The following is an 18983-nucleotide window of genomic DNA, read 5'->3' as shown; positions in this document are numbered from 1 at the left end:
ACTTATCCTGGCAAATTCTGGAAGTTGCTTAAACAAATCTGCTTGTGATGACAGCAGTCAGCAGCGGATTTGAAGCCAGCCCTGTTTGTGAGCCCTCCAGTCAAGCTCCCACTCCCACGCGGCAGCACCTCGGGTGGGAAACCGCGGTGACGGGAGCTGACCTGCGCCCACACGGAGCTCGTGCGGTGACAGCAGGGCCCTCCCACGCACCACGGGCGTCTGTGCCGAACGGGGCGCGGAGCTGAAGAGCTGCAGCTCCCAACCTGAGCCCCAGCTCCAGCAAGCGATGATAAAACAGCTCTGAAACCGAGACAACCTCCACACTTGAGACACCCAAACAGCCAAGATGAGACGCTTTCATCACCCGTAAGAAGCCAAAAATGCTCAACAGCTTCCTCGCTAGGGATCTTGCAAAGAGAGGGGAGCCTCCCTTGGCACGTCATTCACGACACAGAGAGAAAACTAAACTCTACATCTAATTTAACCAAAGGAGTTCTTGGCATTTCCAAGTTGGGCAGAAACACTCTGCTCCCAGGGCAAGATGCTATGGAAAAGATCAGACCCATCTCCAGGTGAGAGCAGCTTCCCAAGGCAGCACCAAACCCAAGCCTAGGACAGAAGGTGATGTGCAGGGTGAGAACCAGGATGCAGCCATCAGCCCCCTTCCCTTTCTGCTCTGAAACAAGGAGAGAAAATTGGATTTTTGCAGAACTCTGTTCAACATGATTTCTGCAAGAGCATCAGACCAAAATACTGCGCTGTAAAGCGGTTTAATACTGATGATGAAAATCCATCTTTTCTTATTGCCTCTTCCATGGGCCAGGAATAAAGGCTGCCTTCATCCCGAAAAGGTCATGTTTGCATTTCTGGTAAACACAACACTTTGTTTTTTCCTCTCCACCCAATATGCTCAAGTGAGTCACATCTGGCTGACTTGTCAAAAGATAGTGAAAGTTTGAGGAAATGGTGTTCCACAGATGTTACTGAACAAAAATAGCCTTGCCACAACTGATAACAATTTTCCAGCTCAGTGGCCAAATATTCTGCTCCAAGGCATGTATTGGCAATCGAGATTCATTGCAGATGGCAAGTTGAGCAACTTGTTTCTTGTCCTATAAAAACTTCTCTCTCCTACCATCCTCCGTGAGTGCAACCACACGAAATCATCCCGGAATTTCAACATTCCTACTGTTCCATCACATGGCTGAGACCTATCTTTCATAAATATAAAAAAAATTCAGTGGTGCATAATCTTCATCTTCCAAAGCAATAATTTTCAAATCAGGTCCCTGTAATAAACAGTTGTTCTCCTAGAAATTCATCCGGAGAAGAAAAGTGCAGATTTGGCATCTCGGGGTTGCTGTGTCTTTTACAGGGACACAGAGAAATAATCACATTAGAGTGTCAGCCAATAAATACTGGAGGAGTAAAGCACAGACAAAGCAATTTCTGCAAACTCTGCTCGGATTGCTCCCACAATTATTGATAACGGAAGAACCGAATGCGAACGACGTCAGGCTGGCAAAAATAAGAAAAATATCTGCCGGAAAAAATTCTATAAAATGAATACTGATATCCCATTGCCATCTAAGTTAAAACTCTGCAGAGGATAAAGAGACTTCAAAAACCGGTGCATTTACTGTTGAAAATTCTTTACGTTCCATGACTAAATCACCACCACCACAGAGGTATTTCCATCTCCGATTCTGCTGATGTTCACAGCCTGAGCCGCGCTCGCCTGTTCATGCTGTCAGCAGAACCCCCTGACTGAACACCGTGTCATTCACGAGATAAAGTGTCCAAGAGGCAATTCACCAGGTCTTAAACAGGAAAGAGCGATGACCTCAATCCCCTTAGGAAGAATCTCTCCCTAAAATGCTTTCAAAAAGTGAGAAAAAGGGATTCTGCGGGAATCCATCATCTCTTCCTTAAGTAGCCAGCCTTAGTGTCTCGCCCGCTGCACTCTTGCCTTCAATTATTCAGCATTTAAATGGATCCCTGTCCTCTGTAACAGCTGACACGCGGCTGTCGGCAGCACAGCTCGGCCTCGTGGCTGTGTTTGGGTGCTCCAGGACACCGGTACCCACCGGGGCACAAAGCCACTCCTGCGCCTCTGCCACCAGTGCTGTGGCTCCATGGGTCTGCTCCAAACACAGGGTCCAGAACTGGATGCTGCTGTTACTAACACAGCTCCCAAAAAAGCCAGCTTGGCTCCCTTTGATTTCCTTCTTGGAAGAGGAAACCCGCCTTGAACGCACCACAGCCACCAAGACCACTGAAACCTGAACAGAAGGGACTTTTTACTCAACAAGACCCTTTCTGTTTGGTTTTCTGATTACCGCTTAAATTCACAAGCCTGATAAACAGATGGAAAGAAGATATTTGTTAAATCTTTCACAAGCATCAATTTAATGGATGGAATCAAGTGGATATTTTTCCTCAGTGCTGCTGAGAGAAAACATTAAAGAATTCAAAAAATCCCACAGCAGTTCTTTTCCCCCCAGGGAAGGCAGATATTTGATATTCTAAGTATTCCTACAGCAGAACTGGAGGGAATTAAAAAAAGGTAGCATTCTCAGGGGTGTTGTGTGTGCTACAGCGTGGAGGGAAACACCCCTCGCCTCCATCTCTCAGTTCAGGCCATCCAGGTATCCAGATGGCACTGAAAGGGAGGGATGGAACAGGGGCAGGACCTGCAGCAAGTCCTCAGTGAAAGTTAATTACCACAACACTACTGCAATCCTGACTGGATACTCTGCTTGCTGCCCTGCATCCTCAGAAGGACACCCTGCACCACTGCTAACACATGGCTAAAATTCAGAGCGTTTCTGGCAGGCTGTCTGCAAGTCAACAGAGTTTAAGAGGGAAGGAAGCAGTGCTCGTGGCTCTCAACAGCCCCAAGAACACACAGTGACCTCTCGGCATCCCGGGCAGGTCCCCCCAGCAGCCGCCGAGCACGAGGTTTCCTCGTCCACTGCGGGAGCCACCGAGGGCAGAACACGCCAGAAATAAACAGCTCCCAGAGAAAGTTTTGTAACATCTCCTATGCCTGTCACATCCAAACGCTCTCTGCAGAGACAGATGGTCCGGGTTTCTATTAGCAATGAATAATTAGATGTGAAGTGGAAGGTGTGAGATGCTGCTTAACCTTGCTTCACCCAGCACCCTCAGTCCTGAACCAAACAGCATTTGATATTTTTGTGTTGTAAACCACCAAGAAACACCACAATAATCACAAGTTTGCCATGCACCGGTTATTTCATCCTCTTTAAAAACAAACTTGTTCCTATTTTAGCCTTCCTCAAGACTGGCAAAGCTGAACCATCTGCCATGAAACCACGCTGGAACCAGGCAGAAATAAAAGGAGGCACCCAGTGAGCATGCCACCATCCTGCCAAGCCAAGCCAAGCCAGACACTTCCTCACCCCTCACACAAAGCTAACCAAGGGGTGCTGGAAGAGCCATTCAGCTGAGGGAGTGAGAGACACGGCCACCCATCTCTCCTGCTTGCTCCTGGGTCCCAGCACTGCTGGGCCTGTGCAGTGAAGGGGCACTGTGGGCTGGGAACCAGCCTGGCAAGAGCAGGCACAACCAGGCACCGTTTTCCAGCTGGAGCAGAGCCTGGGCTTGGTCACTGCAGGTGTGGGCTCTGTGCTGAAAGACTGAGCGAACCAAGCTGAGCAGAAAAGAGAACACTCTTCAAACACCTGAGAGGCAGCTGTGAAGGAAAGAAAACACATCCTTCTGCACATACGCCACAGGCCCAGCAGGCTGCAACAGGTAAAACCTCAGCATGGAATGTTTATGCAGCTACAAAGAAGTTAAACACCAAAACAGATTGCTCGAGGCAGCCACGGCTGTTTGAAAGGCCGTTGCTGACTGTCTGCCAGAAGGAGATCGGGTACACTCGACCCCAGTCCAGAGCAAGGCGACTCAGAGACCAAAAAGCTGAGACCCCTCTCGAGCCCATCCCCGTCGGCGAGGAGCAGCACGGGCACATCTGCTCATCTGCTCCTCGCTACATCAGAGCAACAGAGCTTTTAGAAAGAATCATCTAAAACTATTTAAAACATTTTGTTCAAATTAATGGGCTATTTCACACAAAAGTGCGTTCCCTAGAGCCGTGTGCATTTGCAAACGTGCCTGCATAACCGGTTTTAGCAATCTGTAGACAAAAATTTGGCAACATGATACATTCATCTGGGGAATTCACATTATGTCTTACTTAGATAAACAGACATAATAGCTATTCCCCATCTCTTTTCAGCACCTCTGTTACTGCCTGAGTTGACTAATCCCTCAAAGGTTCACTGCCTGCACAGGGAGGATGGTCAGAGCGGCCACGCGGGACCTGGCGTTTCATCCTGGAGGGGGAGAGAGGCCTCAGCAGCATTTCTGGGATCACCAGACACACGAACAAGGCTGTAAATAATCCAAGTTGCCTTCAAAATCCACTACTGATGATGCTGCCCGCAGCATCCCCACTGCCCTTTCTCTCTGCATCTCAGTGACAGTAATCCACAGGCTCTCCTGTTTTGTCCTGTCTTTATTAAGAAGTGGTGGCTTACAGGAGCAAGTGGAATTTCTAAGGGAAACCAAAGGATTGCCTTGCTTGCATTAGAACACTGACACTGGTAAGAAGCCACAGTGATATCCTCCTAAGAGAGCACCCTTCATCCAAGGAACTTTTCCTCCTGGACATAATTCACTGCAAAATTGAAGAGAACACAGAATGAAGAGTCTGCCTCAGTTATATCTATGCTATTAACACCCCCATGTTTTGTTTCCTTCCCAAATTAGATTAGATTAAATCTGGTGCTAATGAAGGACCAACTGGAACTCTACACTGAAATCAGCAGGAGAGCCCGGGATCTTGCATATGCCTTCCCCACATACACACAGATGAGGTATATATGTGTATATACATGTGTGAGTGTATGTGAGCACACACACAGGGATTTGAGCAGCGCAGGGCCCCAGCCACTATAGCAAATCCTTTCTTCAGGGCACATAAAACCCTCTCACAGGAGCAAGTGTTTTAAATCCAATTTGCCACAACAAACAAAGGCATGAAATGCCGTGTTACCCTCACACAGGCATTTACATTCCTTATTGTTAATTTGAAAAGGGAAACCACATTTCTTGCGGGCAGATGAAGCCGAGGTCTCTCGGTCTGAACCGCGCTCGCAGCCGAGGTGTTCTGCCAGGAGGACGCTTCCTGAATGCTGCAGTCAATATTAATAGGTCTGGGAGTCTCACAGGATCAGAAGCAAAAATTAATCCAGTTTAACAAAGTCCGAGGGCACAGTGTGCTGCTATAAACTCCTGGAAGTTCATCTGGAGGTAATCAATAACTTAACAAGGCACTTCCTACCTGTTCCATATTAGAGACCACGAGAACACCAAACAAAACGTGGGTTTTTTCCTGCAGTACCTTCGCTGACACGCCACTGCAAAAGTTCCCTTTCCAAGCAGCCTGACAGTCAAGACCAAGATGTTCAGATCCAACTTACACTCTTCAAAAGCAAACTCCTTGACAAGGCACCTCTCCCCACCTTCCCTGTGCCTGATCCCCTTCCCAGAAAGTTGCTCACAATTCAAGGATTCCAAGATGGGAAGGGAAGCAAGTACCCCCCCTAAACCCCAGTACACCAGGGGCACACAATGCCCTTGGGACATCAGGAGGAGTTCACACATACATGTTGAGAACCCCCCAGGCCGTGGGATCTGAGGCTCCTCCTGACACTAAGCTGCTGTTTTGACAATAGCTTTTTTTTACGAGACATTTGTCATTAACAAACTTTAGACAAGGTTAATGAAAGTTCTGTCACTTTAATGTCTCGCCTGCTTTAAATTACAGATGTCATCTGCCATGACTAAAGAAAGGGCACCGAGCAATAATACCATAAACTATCATCTCCAGGGACACACAGGTAATTGCATAGCTCATTAAAAAACTGTTTTAATTATTAATTGACCGTGTCAGAGTTGTCCTTTGAAGTCAGTTTTAATTTTTTTCCTTGCAAGCATGATGATTCCAAGCTGACCTACACAACTTTCTCTACCACCTCCAGGAACTGGAGGGAAGGCTTGGGACCTGCTTCACAGCATGGTAACCACGGCTCGACAGCACAACTGTGGCACATGCTCAAACATACCCAAATCACACGGGGAATGGTGTGAAATGAAAAGATTTGGGCAATGAAGAGAAAAAATATCCTAAACGTTGGCTGGACACCAACCCTGGAGGAAGAAGAAAACTGAATGGTTGATAAGCCACAGACACAACAAAAAATGCAGGATTTTGCTGACTCCTATGGCTACAAAATCATCCAAGTCACCTTCCCCTGAGGCTCCACCTCTACCCCAAGCTGTGGGGCTGCACTGTGAGGTCCCTCTCGCTTCGGTGACTCTGTGACTTGCACAGCAACCAACGACCAAAACTGGGTTAAAAAAACAATACTGGAATAATTTAAAATTGTGTTTTAGAGAGATTATCCCGACATTGCCATCCTGGGAAATCCCCACGACCCAAAGAATCAAGGAAAGGTGTCTGGGAACAAACATAGAGGCAGCTCCAGAAGGCACTCAGCTCGTAGGTCAGTCAAAAATATAAGGAAATAAAACACAAACCGCCACCTCTTGGAAAAAACCTCGGTACAACCCCTGCCTAAAATACAGAAAGAGAGCAAGACACAGAGCCAAGGTATCCTTCTGAGGCAGTGCATCCAAACAAATTCCAGAAGGAGAGAAATCCCAGGCGGATGCCTGTGTGGGTTGGGGTTTTTCAGTTTCTGTGTTGTTTTTTGTCAAACAGCCAAGTGAAAAGGCCCTAGAGAAAGCAGAATGTGCTTGCAAGTGCCAGCAACCTACTGGGGCCTCTTGTCCTACAGCCCGTGAGCTGATACGAGGTGTTTGTACTGCAGGGAGGACTCGAGCACAAAACCCTGGACAGGTAACTCATGGGATGAATCACAGCCACACTGGCTACTTACCCATTCCCTGCATCCTGATCTCACCTGCCAGTCCTGGCCTGTTACCTGGCTCTCCCTATCTGTCAAAATGTGGACTAAACAACTGAACGCAGAATGGCAACAAGAATTTGGACAGAAAAATCACTTATCTTCAATTCAAAGAACCACAACTGACAACAAAATCATGTTAACCCTTCCCTGCACTGTAATGCCCCCCAGAGGGGCATTAGCAGAGAACAGAGTGTTTTGAGGATGGGAGTTCACCCCAGCAGGCTTTGGGGGTTATTTTGCAGGTCTGGCACACGAGGAGTACAATGAGAACACAAAACCACTGGAACTCTGTCCCGACAGTGAAATGCCACACGAGCTGTCGGGCTCAGCAATGGCCAATACTTTCCCTTTTCCAAATCACAGCAACACCAGGAGTGCAAAAGCAGGTAAAGATCAAAGTACAGGCATCATACAGTTCCTTAATTGCCAGGTGCCAGACTGAGGGAAGAACAAAGTTTCAGCTCCTGCAGTTACGTCAAGATAAGAAAACACCTCGCCAGCCAGCGCCAGGTAACTGCACACCTTGAGGAACACTGCAGGAAAACGGGCTCACAGGGGCAGTGCTGGCAAGTCCCACTCCCCTGAACCTCGTGTTGAGGCAGAACATACACTTTGCTGTTAATATTTGTCTTGGGCACTGAATAATCACACCAGGAAGCCCTGCAACACAGCCACCTCTCCCACCTTGGCCTTTTCAAGCACATCCCTTACACACTGATAATAACTCATTTATTTCTTTTGATGCTTTCTGGGCACAATCAGCAAACCCACCCTCCTCATCCTGGTTGCACTAAACCACCTCAGGAATACACCCTGTGAGCCAATACTGAGATTATCAAAGGGCTTGGTCAGGTTTCTCCCTCTCCAGATTCTGTGTACTTAAGGTAGGGAAAGCCAACATCACCTCTCAGTCACTAGTCACCCAAAGGTGACCCATGTACATAAACAATCACACACATATCAACAGCTGTACAGTAGCACAAAGTCACCATCTGAACCTACTCACAGGTACGTCTCCACGGAGTACAAATGCGATGTGAACGGGAGGGTTTAATGAAAACTGTGTTTTTATTGTAGGACTCCATAAATCCGCATCCCACTGCCCTACGAGCTCCCTTCCCACCCAGCTCCTGCTCAAGCTATTTGCCAGTGTAATTGAATCCTTCTCCCAGACTCTTTATATTCTGCTCTGGTTTGGGGACAATGCTGCTGAAATACGTTTACCATCCATCTTTCTTAACGTGTTTAATCTAAATAGAAGACTCAAATCCAAGATTGTGTGGTTGATGGATAGCTCACCTTCTTCTACCAGCATGCCTTAAATGCCTGCTGCTCTATTGCTCTCAGAAACCTCACAGAGAACCTGCATTCGCAGGGATTTGAGCCTCCCCTGCCCAGCGAGTGATCATATATTCTTATTACAGTGGAGTACCATTAAAAATTGATAAGGTTCAAGGAGCTGCCACATGTAAGACAGAGATATGTGAACACGCTTAACAGACCCCCAGTGCCACCCGAGACTGTCACCAGTTTCAGGCTGCAGAACTGAAGCGGCCGCTCCCTCAGGCACCCCCGCTGCTGGCAGTGGTGTTCATTAGAGAGAAGGACCTGCAGCAGCTCCCCAGCACCGAGCTGTGCTGGGCTGCCTGGAGAGGGGAAAACAATAAACCAAAGGAGAAAACGCTTTCTCCGTTTACTCCTCAAATCAGGCAAACACCAGGGTCCCTCCCACCTGCCTCATACCAAAACACCACGTACCCCATGGAGTCCCACGGAATTCCTGATGAAACTAAGCGTGGAGTTACAGCAGAGGTAATAACTGTTACTCCCACATCTATGTCTGTTATAATTGTATGACTGGTGAGGTCCTGGCACAGGTTGCCCAGAGAAGCTGTGGCTGCCCCATCCCTGGAAGTGTCCAAGGCCAGGTTTCGAGCAACCTGGGCTAGTAGAAGGTGTCCCTGCCCATGGCAGAAGGGGATTGGAATGAGATGAGCTTTAAAGTTCCTTCCAACCCAACCCATTCTGGGACTCTATGATTTATACATTTAGGTGCACAGCTGGGATATTTAATTACATTGGAGCCAACAGAATCCATTACTGATGCCACATGGTGTGAGAAATGCACTCTTATGTAGGCAATAAAATTCTGTATTAGGAGACTAACTCGGGCATACTGTATAAAACATCTGTATTTTCCCCTCTCCAAGGGGCTGGGAGTACTGCAGCGTGGCAGCACACACTAGGAAGGAAATGCAATCCTGCAGTTCTGTGTGCAGTGCTGTACAGAGCAGCGTGTTCCCAGCTTTCAAAAAGCACATTATTTTGTGCTGCACAGAAAACCACCTGCTCTTCCGACCACCACATCGTCCTCTGAAGCAAACAGCTGGCGGCACTCCAGACTCCAGGGATTTTATACATAATCTCTGCTTAATCCCAGCCACACCCTGTGCCCAAAGATCAGATTAGGGCCCTGGGGAGGATGGGGGTCAGCTGAGGTCACTCTGCCCGGCTCACAGCACCCCCAGCCCGGCCAGAATCGCTGTCCATCTGCTCAAGGACAGACACGAGGCCGGAACACACAAGAAATGGACACCACAAACCTCTCCCCCTCCATCTCTCAGGGCAGTGCTTCTCCATCCCTGCCCCTGAGCCAGGGCTGGGGGCCTGGCTGACCCCATGGACCCTCACCAAGCACTCCCCACATGCTGCTTCCCATCTGCAAGTTCCCACGCTCACACAGCGCCTTTTCCAGCTTTACCAGGAGCAGGCAGCTGTGCCAAGGAAGAATCTCCCTGTCACCTTTAACACACCTGGCAGCAGAGAGGCTGCTGGATGCTGGCCCAATGCGGGTGCAGGACACCTGCCAGCATCCCAGGGACTGCCACCAAATGACCTTTCCCTGGTGCCTGAGACTTGCTGGAATCTTCCTGGAAAAGCCAGTTATGTTGAAATGTAAAATGAACAGGTTTTGTAAGACAAACATCCCAACCAGAAGCAGTTCTGTGCCTCTTCCCTGCCACACAAGCCACTGAGGACGACCATCAGGAGAGCAGGGATAAGGTAAATAAGGTAAAATCACAGCATGATGGGATTCCTAAGCCCTGGTAGAGTAAGGCTGAAGCAAGTCCTTACCAGAGGAAGGAAAAATAAAGCAAGAGAGGAACAAGAATGAACTGAAACCATTTGTATTCCTGGGAACAAAGTTGTCACAGCACTCTCCCCCTAAAAGCTCACCCCCACTTCCACAGTACAGGCAAGAAAAATCTATGAGGTCAATGTCTCACATCAATTTTGCTGCTTCTCCCCAGTCAATGAAATAGTTAATTATAGTTTTTCTTCTGGTTTAATTCAGAGAGAAGAGTCGACCACTTCATTTAATAATTTAGTTGAAACATGTCCACACAAGAACACACTGATTTCTCATTCAGGTTTCAGACTGAATCAATGTAAAGGCTGCCAACAATTGAAATGCAACCCCCCACACTGACAGCAGAGCAAAGGTCCTCGTCCTTTATGAATTACTTTTGTCTCAAGGTCTGTGAAAGAAGTCAATGTACATCCCTGCCTGGAAACCAGGAATCCACCTCCACAGGGCAGAAATAACTGAGCACAATTAGACACACAATTCAGGGAATTCATCACAAGAACAAAAATGGAGACATTTCTCACTGAATTACTGTTCCTTTCTAGGAGCAGACTGCCCCTATCTCAGCCTTCTCCTTCTCTGGGTTCTGGAAGTCAAATTAATTTTGCCCTTCCTTGCTCCAGAGCTCCCTGGATTTCCCTGGAGCCCAGGGATCAGCACAATGGCAAGGCCACTGAACTGCAGGGGAAAGGAGGAAGGATAACCTGAGGATGGTTTGCCAAGAGGTGCTCAGCCCAGGGCTGTGACATTATTTTGGTGGTTGTGCTCAGCCTGCTCCATTCCACACCATTCCATACTCTGGTGCCTCGGGTTCAGGTTTGTCACAACACCTCACCCACACACTGCAGATCCAACCTGACTGCTGACAACATTCTGTGTTCAGAGGTGGTAGCTGTGAACCTCACTAACTTTGGACTGCATCCTTGAGAGGCAGTTACTGTGTCCTTTCAAAGCACCGACACACTTTTGGAGGCAAGCAGGAAAGGATCAAGTTAAATGGAAGAATTGTTGCTTCCCAGGTTTTACCTCTCCATCTTCAACTGGAAAAGTTCAAGAATAAAAAGGGGCAGAGCACTAAAAGGAACAACCCTCACCCACCCTGTGTCCTCAGGCAGCTTTCAGGAGGTGGAAAATCGAGGTACCCTTAAAGCTTCACATGCTCTCCCTCCCAAACAACACACCTGGCTCAAACAGGTACAGGGTAAGAGGGAAGTGACTACACAAGTAAAGACAAAGGGCACTTGCGATGCCAGCGCTGCTTTTCCCATAAATCTCCTTCCTTTTATATTAAAGGAACCCATTGACAGCAAATGCATTTTTCAATATTTCAGCCAAATATAGAATCGCAGTGAACTCAGTCATAAATTCCCCAGGAGGCAGAGGGCTGGCTGGGGAGGAGAGAGAAGCTGCTGTTACACAACAGCACCAGGATGCCCTACTTTCACAGATCCTTCGCTGCCAACTTGCTCCTTCCCCTCTCCTGCACCGCAGCAGCTGAGGCCTCTCTGAGTGGCCACCCTTCCCTGCAAGCAGCAGCAAAGCCCTCCCAGCAGTGGGGACCAACATCCCGATCCTCTGCAGGAAGCGTGGTGGCACTGTCACGGCACAAAGCTGTCTGTAAGGCACTGCAGGCTGCAGCCCAAAACAAACCCAGGCAGCACGGGCTGCAAACGAGCGCAGGAGGAGCAGAACAGCCCGAGCAGAGCTGCTGCTGCTGCTCCCTTTTGAAGTCACACACTTCTCCAGGCAGAGCACGACACGAGATGCTCCGAGAACAACACGGTTCCGTACGGCCCCTTTTTAAGTCCATCTCCAGAGGAAAAACTCGTGTTTGTTAAACCCCAGCACATGTGAGAAGCCACAACACAGCAAATAAAGCTGCAGAGGTTTAAGTTGCAGGCAGGACTTTATGGTTTATGGGTCGCAGAGATCTGTACTTACTCATCTCCTCTCGTATTACCAACTGCAAGAGGAAAATGATCCTTAAGCTCTTAAGAAGAAAGAGGACAGGGAAATTGCTGAAGAGGGAAAGGGAGTGCTAAAGTACATGCTCTGCAAATCAGTCCAGCCTCTCCTTTTATTCCCTGCAGGAAACCTAAGGGATAAACAGCAAGGGGATGGTGTTCCCCTGAGCACTGTCCCAGCACACCACAAGAAATCCCCTCCACAGGGTTTTTCCAGGCAGGTAAGTCTGCCCTGCCCCTGTCCAGCTCCAAATGGGGCTCTTACCCCCTGTTTCCCACCTCCCCTGTGAGCCATGGGGAGGGGGGAGGTCTTGAGCCAACATGCTGCAACCTTCCCAGAGGTGTGCCGGCACTTGGGACACCCACACCCCACACACACATCCCTGGGTGTTTGGCCATGACCAGTGGCTCCCACAAAGCTCGAGCTGCACAAGATCTTACAGGTACTCTATAGGACTGCATTAAAAATACATGAAATACGCAGGGAACGGCACTGCTCGATGCGGCTCCGCTGCCTGGAGCACCTGCACAGGGAGATAACACTGGAGCAGCACCCACTCTCTGTATGAGCCTCTCTGTTTTTATCATCCTGGCTTGATGTTCAGGAGATGGTCGAGCAGAGAGGTGGTGTCACACCAGCACTTGGTGCCCCACTCCTGTGGATCAGGCGCTGCTCCCCCAGACCCCCCAACACAGAAGCACCCCTGGGTGAGGCCGAGGACCTCCCTCTGGGGGCCTGTCCTTCCTGCTTATTTGACAAAGACCAAATTCCCAACACCATGCCCTCACTGACAGCTCTGAAGAGGATCAAGAAAACACCTGTCAAACTCCAAAGACCCTTTCTGTGCCCCTGACATCCAGGGATGTATTGCCTCATGGAGGTGGCCAGAGCAAGGGGAGACAGCCTGGCAGCAGACACCATCATCTCCTGCTGCTTGAAGATGCTTCCAAAATATCCCTTCCCAAGCCCTGAGACAAGTAGCTTGTCAAAAACAGAGCCCCAGACACCACCACTTTCTCCTCTGAAGGGGGATCCAGGCTTGTCCTGGAAAGAAGGAGTCCTGATGCAGCTCCCACCTTACAGTGAATGGCATCTCACCTGCTCCAAGGCACAGGAAGGAGTACCAGCCCTTCCAGGACAAATCACTCGTTTTTGGAAGTGTATTGCACCAGTCTGGGGTCAGCACAAATGAGCAGAAAGCACAGTAAGTTGCAACACCCACTGATCAATACCCCAGGTGTGCAGAATTTTCTGTTCCATCTCACTGCCATGACACATTACCCAGCCAGGATCCCTGTGACAGATAATCAAACCTCTTCTCTACCTTTCCTTTATTAATCCTCACTTAATCCTCTTCCAGATTTTCACTACAGCTTTCATTAAGGGAAGTCTGATTTAGGAAAGGCATCCAAAAGCATCACCTTGACACTTCTCACTCCAGACCCCCACGAACACACCTTCACAGAGCAGAGGCACTTCAGCAAAACCCACAGCTCTGCTGTTTCCTCATCCCCATCTGACACAGGGTAGAGACCCCAGAAGCCAAAAAGACAAATATCTGACACCATAAAAAGGTCAAGTGGCTACCCAGCTCCCAGGCCTGCTATGTGAACCAGGAACTGAAGGGAACTGTCTGCTCCTCCTCTGCTGTGCCACTGCACCATGGGTACCTGACACTGCTGGGAACCGATGGGAAAACAACAAAGTTAGGGCTTTAAATGGCTCTGGAGCAGAGCTCCTGCACACCAGGACTGAGAAACAGGAGCAGCCTGGTGGGACAGGTGCATGCCCCCACTATCAGCAGCATGGTGGGACAAGTGCCTGCACCAGTTAAAGTGACCAGCCCCAGCCCCTTCCCTCCACTTTGTTTTGTTCCATCTCTCAAGGCTTGGGGCTGTTTTTCCCCAGCTGCTGATCATTCCTAATATCATCTTCCAGCCCACATTCTCCTCCTTTGCCATCCCATTGTGAGGTCACGATACATTTGTGACAAAGTTTCCATGGCAACAGACTGATGACATAAACATAAGCTGAGGATTTCTCTGCAAAGCGGGAGGAGCAGGAGATGGGCTGCAAGGGAGCTGCTCCTCAAACAGCTCTCTCCAGTAATAGCTGTGGGAATAGAGAACATTACTGGCAAAGTAAATTGCTTTTTGTGAAAGTGTTCTCTTTTTTTGAAGTTTGCCCCCATGCGAAAGTCTCTAAGTCAGAACCTGCCCGTTATTTTAATGTGCTGTTCGGTATTTAATAATCTTCTGCCTCAGACACCAGTCTGTTGCCATGGGAATGACGGCCGCACAAACACGGGATTAGGGCTATCAGGCAGCAGAAGAGAAATTATGAATAAGCCAGTTACATTCAATAATTAGCAACTCTGTGAAAAACCCCAGAATCATGAATTTAGATGGATGTGTTTATCTCAGTGTTTGAATACGGCGCCGCGGGTGCTGCTGCTCCAAACTGGGATTTACACACCACACACAGTTTTTGGGGCTACCTGGAATGTAATTTATCTTGTTCCTTTTCCTGATTTTTATTTCTCCCCCCTCCAGTGACTTCTCCACAGGTCCAGATTCTCCCAACACCTCGCAAAGCCCACCCTCCCTGTTCCTCTCAGAAACACCGCAGCTGAAGACGCAGCCTGGCTGTCAGCATCGAGTTCCTGAGCCCAGGAGGGCACTAACTGGAGCAAGAAAATCTCCTGCACATCCAGACCAGTCTGCCCAGGTCACAAACCACAGCTCACTGCAGTAAATTAAAGCTTTTAATGCTTTCTTTTTCAAAAAAATGGAAACAGCTTTCTGCCTTAATTGGAATTAGTTACAGCGCCATCAAATAACTGACCTCAAATGGCACCTGCAGCAAAATCCTCTGTTATTTAACCAGAATCCCAGGCAAAAACACACCGGGAGCATCTGTGCGCAAGACTTTGGAACAGGAGGATCTTCACCTCTGCACTCAGCTGGCTGGTGGTGGTTGTGCCTCTGGTAAAATGCAGCACCCTCAAACAATGAGCTAAATCCAGGGAAGTGTCCTGCAGGATAGTCACCAAGGTGAAATGTTTCCCCTTAACTAAAGGAGTGGGATACTTATCAGCAGAATTCCAAACAAACTCCTTGCCACAGACGCAGCCTGCACAGCCAGGAGCCAGGCTGCTCCAGCGAGGTTTGAGGATTGCTGCTTCATCGTGTTTATTCCTGGTGGGAGCCTCTGCCCACAACAGGCAGGGACTGTGGGTCCTCACAGTCCAGAAAGCCAAAGGGAACGGATTCTTCTCCTCTGGTTTTGCTGGGGAGGGCCAGGTTTGTGTCTGCACCACAGAAAGTCTCATTCTTGGAGCATGAAATGAGGCTCGCCAGCCTGCACTCCTTATTCACCTGAGATACTTCCCTCTTTGCATATCTGTTGCTATTAAAATTCCCCTTCCAGCACGTAATTCCCTCTACTAGCTTTTCTTGCTTATTAGAGAAGACAAAAACTATTCGGAGAATCTGATCAGAGAGATCTCATTTTCTCCAGGCACTCCTCTGAATTTAATTCTAGATTAAGCATTATTTAAAAAAAACAACAAACCACCCCTGCTGCCTCCTACCTCCTCATGCTCCCTTTCAACACGAGGCTGGAGAACACTCCCAAGCCCAAGAATCAAGCTGTATTTAAAAATTACTCCTTGAAGAGTAACACTCCTAAATACGCTACAGAAAATCAAACAGAAATCACGAGAAGGGAAAGGTTGTTTGCATTTTTGCTACAGGGTTGGGAAAGGAAAAGTTCTGAGTCCTCCTTTGCTCACCCAAACAAGAGAATCCCAGAAAACCTCCAAAAGCTGTTGAAGCATTTTTAACGTAATTTTTTTACATGCCATCACCCATCATTTCTAGACTTACTAACGAAGCATCTCCCGGCTGACAACTGCCTGATCCACTGTCCGAGCGCGGTACCTGTCCTGTGCTGAACATCAGCATTCAAATCCCACCTCTGAACGTGTTCACTTACCTAAAAAAAACCAGGAAAACATAAAATTAGCACAAATGTAGCGACTTGGACACAAAACCCTGGACAAAGACAAGTTTCAGTCCAGGGAGGTGTTTACAGCTGCTCCTCCAGTTCCACAAATTGAGAAGAAAACACCCAACCACTTAAAGCCTTGGCCAAGTAAAGCCCCTGAAGAGGAGGAGAGGTTAATAAATAGTGAAACAACCTTTGAGGCCTTTTTATTTATACCTCCATACATACGAGCGCAGGGATTTGACGAATAATACTTCTCAAATCACTCCTACGATGTTAACACTCCGGAGTATTAACTTCCCCGTGCCTGAAGGAAATGGGTCAATTTTAATTCTTCAAACAATTCTTGGCGGCACAATAACTCATTCTTCAGGCTGCAGATAGCGAGTTGTGCTCCGCTGTGCCGAGTCCCAGCACGATGCAAGCACTGGGATGCAGCTCAGCAGGAGAGAGGGGGCTGCACCCCCCAAACAGGGGCCACCAGAGGAGCCTCACTGCCTTATCAGCCAACTGCAAAATCCACTCACAACCAAAAACAAAGGAATTAGAGTTGTGGGAACTCCTGACTGAAAAAAAAACAAAACAAAAAACAAACAAACAAACAAACAAACCACAAACACATTAGAATACCTGCCTTGGCCAACACATCCTTTCACTGCTCACAGTCACCTCTAAAAGCACAGACCTGTGAGTGGTGACATTGAAACCACCACAGGGACTCCACAAACAGCAACAGGCCCTTCGAGACACTCCCAGGGCGACACTCGGATTTCCCCAGCACTGGAAACAGCTCAATGCCACCTCCAATAGAGAAGCACGTTTGACCACTTGCCAAGAGGACGATTTTGGCAGGTACACTGAGGTCAGTGTTTCTCCTTTTGAGCCTCTGTTTTCTTTTTTTTGTTGTTGTTGTATTTCCTCTACAGCACCAACTGCAAACGCAGCAAAGTGTCACACAGAGGGAAACCACCCGCTGCTCCAACGTCATGAGCCACGTGCACAGAGAGATTAACAGGAATTAAAGCAGATATAAGTAGCTGCCTGGGAAAAAAAGTTTCCTTAAATATAATACTTCAAAGGCTCCATGTGTTTAGGTGGCAAGAGGAAGAATGTAAGTGGGACAACTGAAAATCATCCAACTCTTTATACTTGGCAACATGAGGATGCAGCAAGCACATTCCCATGGTCTCACATGCTCTTCCTTCGGATATTTTGGACACCGGATATGTTACAGCCTGTGTTGTGTCCCCACTGCGACAGGGACAGCAGGTCACTGTAATGATGGATCTGCATCCTTACTGAGCTGCTCCTTCAGCTTGGGGAAAACCCGGGTTGAGAAGGTTCCTCGGTCCCAGCACAAGGAGTGGTGTGGATCCCTCCTCACAGCGTGTCCCCCAGGCATCTGCGCTGCCCGGTCCCCACTTCAACGGGAAGGAGCTAAAGCAGAATCATCTCACAGCACTGGAACACAAACATGCTAAGAGGAAAACAAATCCAGGTATCTGTGAGCTGCCAGCCCCCAGCTGTCCTTGGAGCAGGTACAACAGGCACCTCCACGGCCTGAAGCCACCCTCCCTCACAAGGCTCTGGGGGTCTCTGAGCAGGACAGAAAGGCAAGAGCTCTCCTCAGCATCCCGAGTCTCCAGGCACGAGGTGTCCTCTGCTCATCCCAAGGCCAGCACTACCAGGAACACTGGAAGCTCCACTCGAGCACAGACCTCCTGCCCACCTCCACGAGAGCAGTAAAACAGCAGCACCACGAGCAGGATCACGGCCCAGACCCCAAACACTGCACCCAGGCTGCTGCCACCCATTCCTCACACCGTAATTACACATAGTAATTACATATTTAATTGTTGCACATTAATATCACCTCAGCCTACAATTACAGCTTATTCATGTAAACCTAATCAAGGAAAACTGGCGTATTTGCATAAAAGTTGTAATGAAAAGTATAATGATTTCACTAACAAGACGTGGATAAGAACGCGTATCTGTGACAAACACTTTGTGTCAAGGAGAATAGAAAACGATTTTCTTTCCTGAAGATTATTTCAGGCCCATTTAACACAATCTGTACCACTCCGGTGATGTGCAGTATCTTACACACATCAAGTCATATCTGGATAATGTTCCTGACTTCAAATAAAATTTCATTACTATATTTAGTTCTAGGATGGTTGGAAATGGTTGCATTGTTAAACTTAATAAAAATTGGAATTTGCGAAGTATTAGGCAATCCTCAGTGCCAGTTTTCCTCCTCGTGGTTCGAGCTCAGCAGTGGCTCCATCCCCGCCCCCCCGCGCCACCGTTTACATCCCAGCTTCATTTTCACCCATAAAACAAGCAATTAAGAATAAGTACAACTGCTTTAGAGTTCCCGAGGCCAGAGATAAAAATAAATTGGGTTTTATAAATTCCCCTTTTTTTTTTGCACTGGTAAAACAAAAAAACAGCCCTAATTATCAATAATTTGTTACCTCTAATTGTAGCAGACACACTGATAGGCACATGCATCTGGATCCTTCCAGGCCCTGACACAGGTACAGGCGTAGGGAGGCATCTCCTGGGTAATCAAACTGCAGCAGAGGGGACAAGCTTTCAGTGTACTGACCGTCCTTTGCTCAGAAATGTGGCAACACCCACTCCATCCTCAGATTCACCTTGCTCTAATGGCTCGGCGTGAAGTTTAAGGCCCTGGAGTTAACATCCTGAATTTCAATTTTCTATGGAAAGACTATGGAGATCAGTTAGACTCATTCAGCACCAGGAAGCATCTTCAATTTCCCACTTTTTAAGTGTTATTTCCTCTCCAATTACAAGCTCTTGCATCTCAT

General features: G+C 48.1%; 1 protein-coding gene across 10 annotated transcripts in view; it reads right to left on the bottom strand.

Annotated features, from left to right (window-relative positions):
• The window catches only part of CADM1 (cell adhesion molecule 1), a 103610-nt gene extending 84932 nt beyond the window's left edge, over positions 1 to 18678 (bottom strand). For 8 of the 10 annotated variants that reach the window (XM_050323242.1, XM_050323246.1, XM_050323248.1 and 5 more), the window contains exons 1-2: positions 18627 to 18674; positions 16026 to 16134 (exon numbers count right to left, since the gene is read on the bottom strand). In XM_050323242.1, the coding sequence (XP_050179199.1) occupies positions 16026 to 16134; positions 18627 to 18659 (142 nt within the window). In that variant the 5' untranslated portion in view covers positions 18660 to 18674. Of the gene's footprint in view, positions 1 to 16025; positions 16135 to 16362; positions 16384 to 18626 lie in introns of those variants that run through there. The other 2 variants (XM_050323244.1, XM_050323247.1) reach the window with 2 other exon arrangements.
• Positions 18679 to 18983: the final 305 nt, after the last annotated feature.

Source organism: Myiozetetes cayanensis, unplaced genomic scaffold (assembly GCF_022539395.1).
Source record: "Myiozetetes cayanensis isolate MyiCay16 unplaced genomic scaffold, myiCay2020 scf29, whole genome shotgun sequence".
NCBI lineage: Eukaryota > Metazoa > Chordata > Aves > Passeriformes > Tyrannidae > Myiozetetes > Myiozetetes cayanensis.
This window is presented reverse-complemented; position numbering and strand designations above follow the sequence as displayed.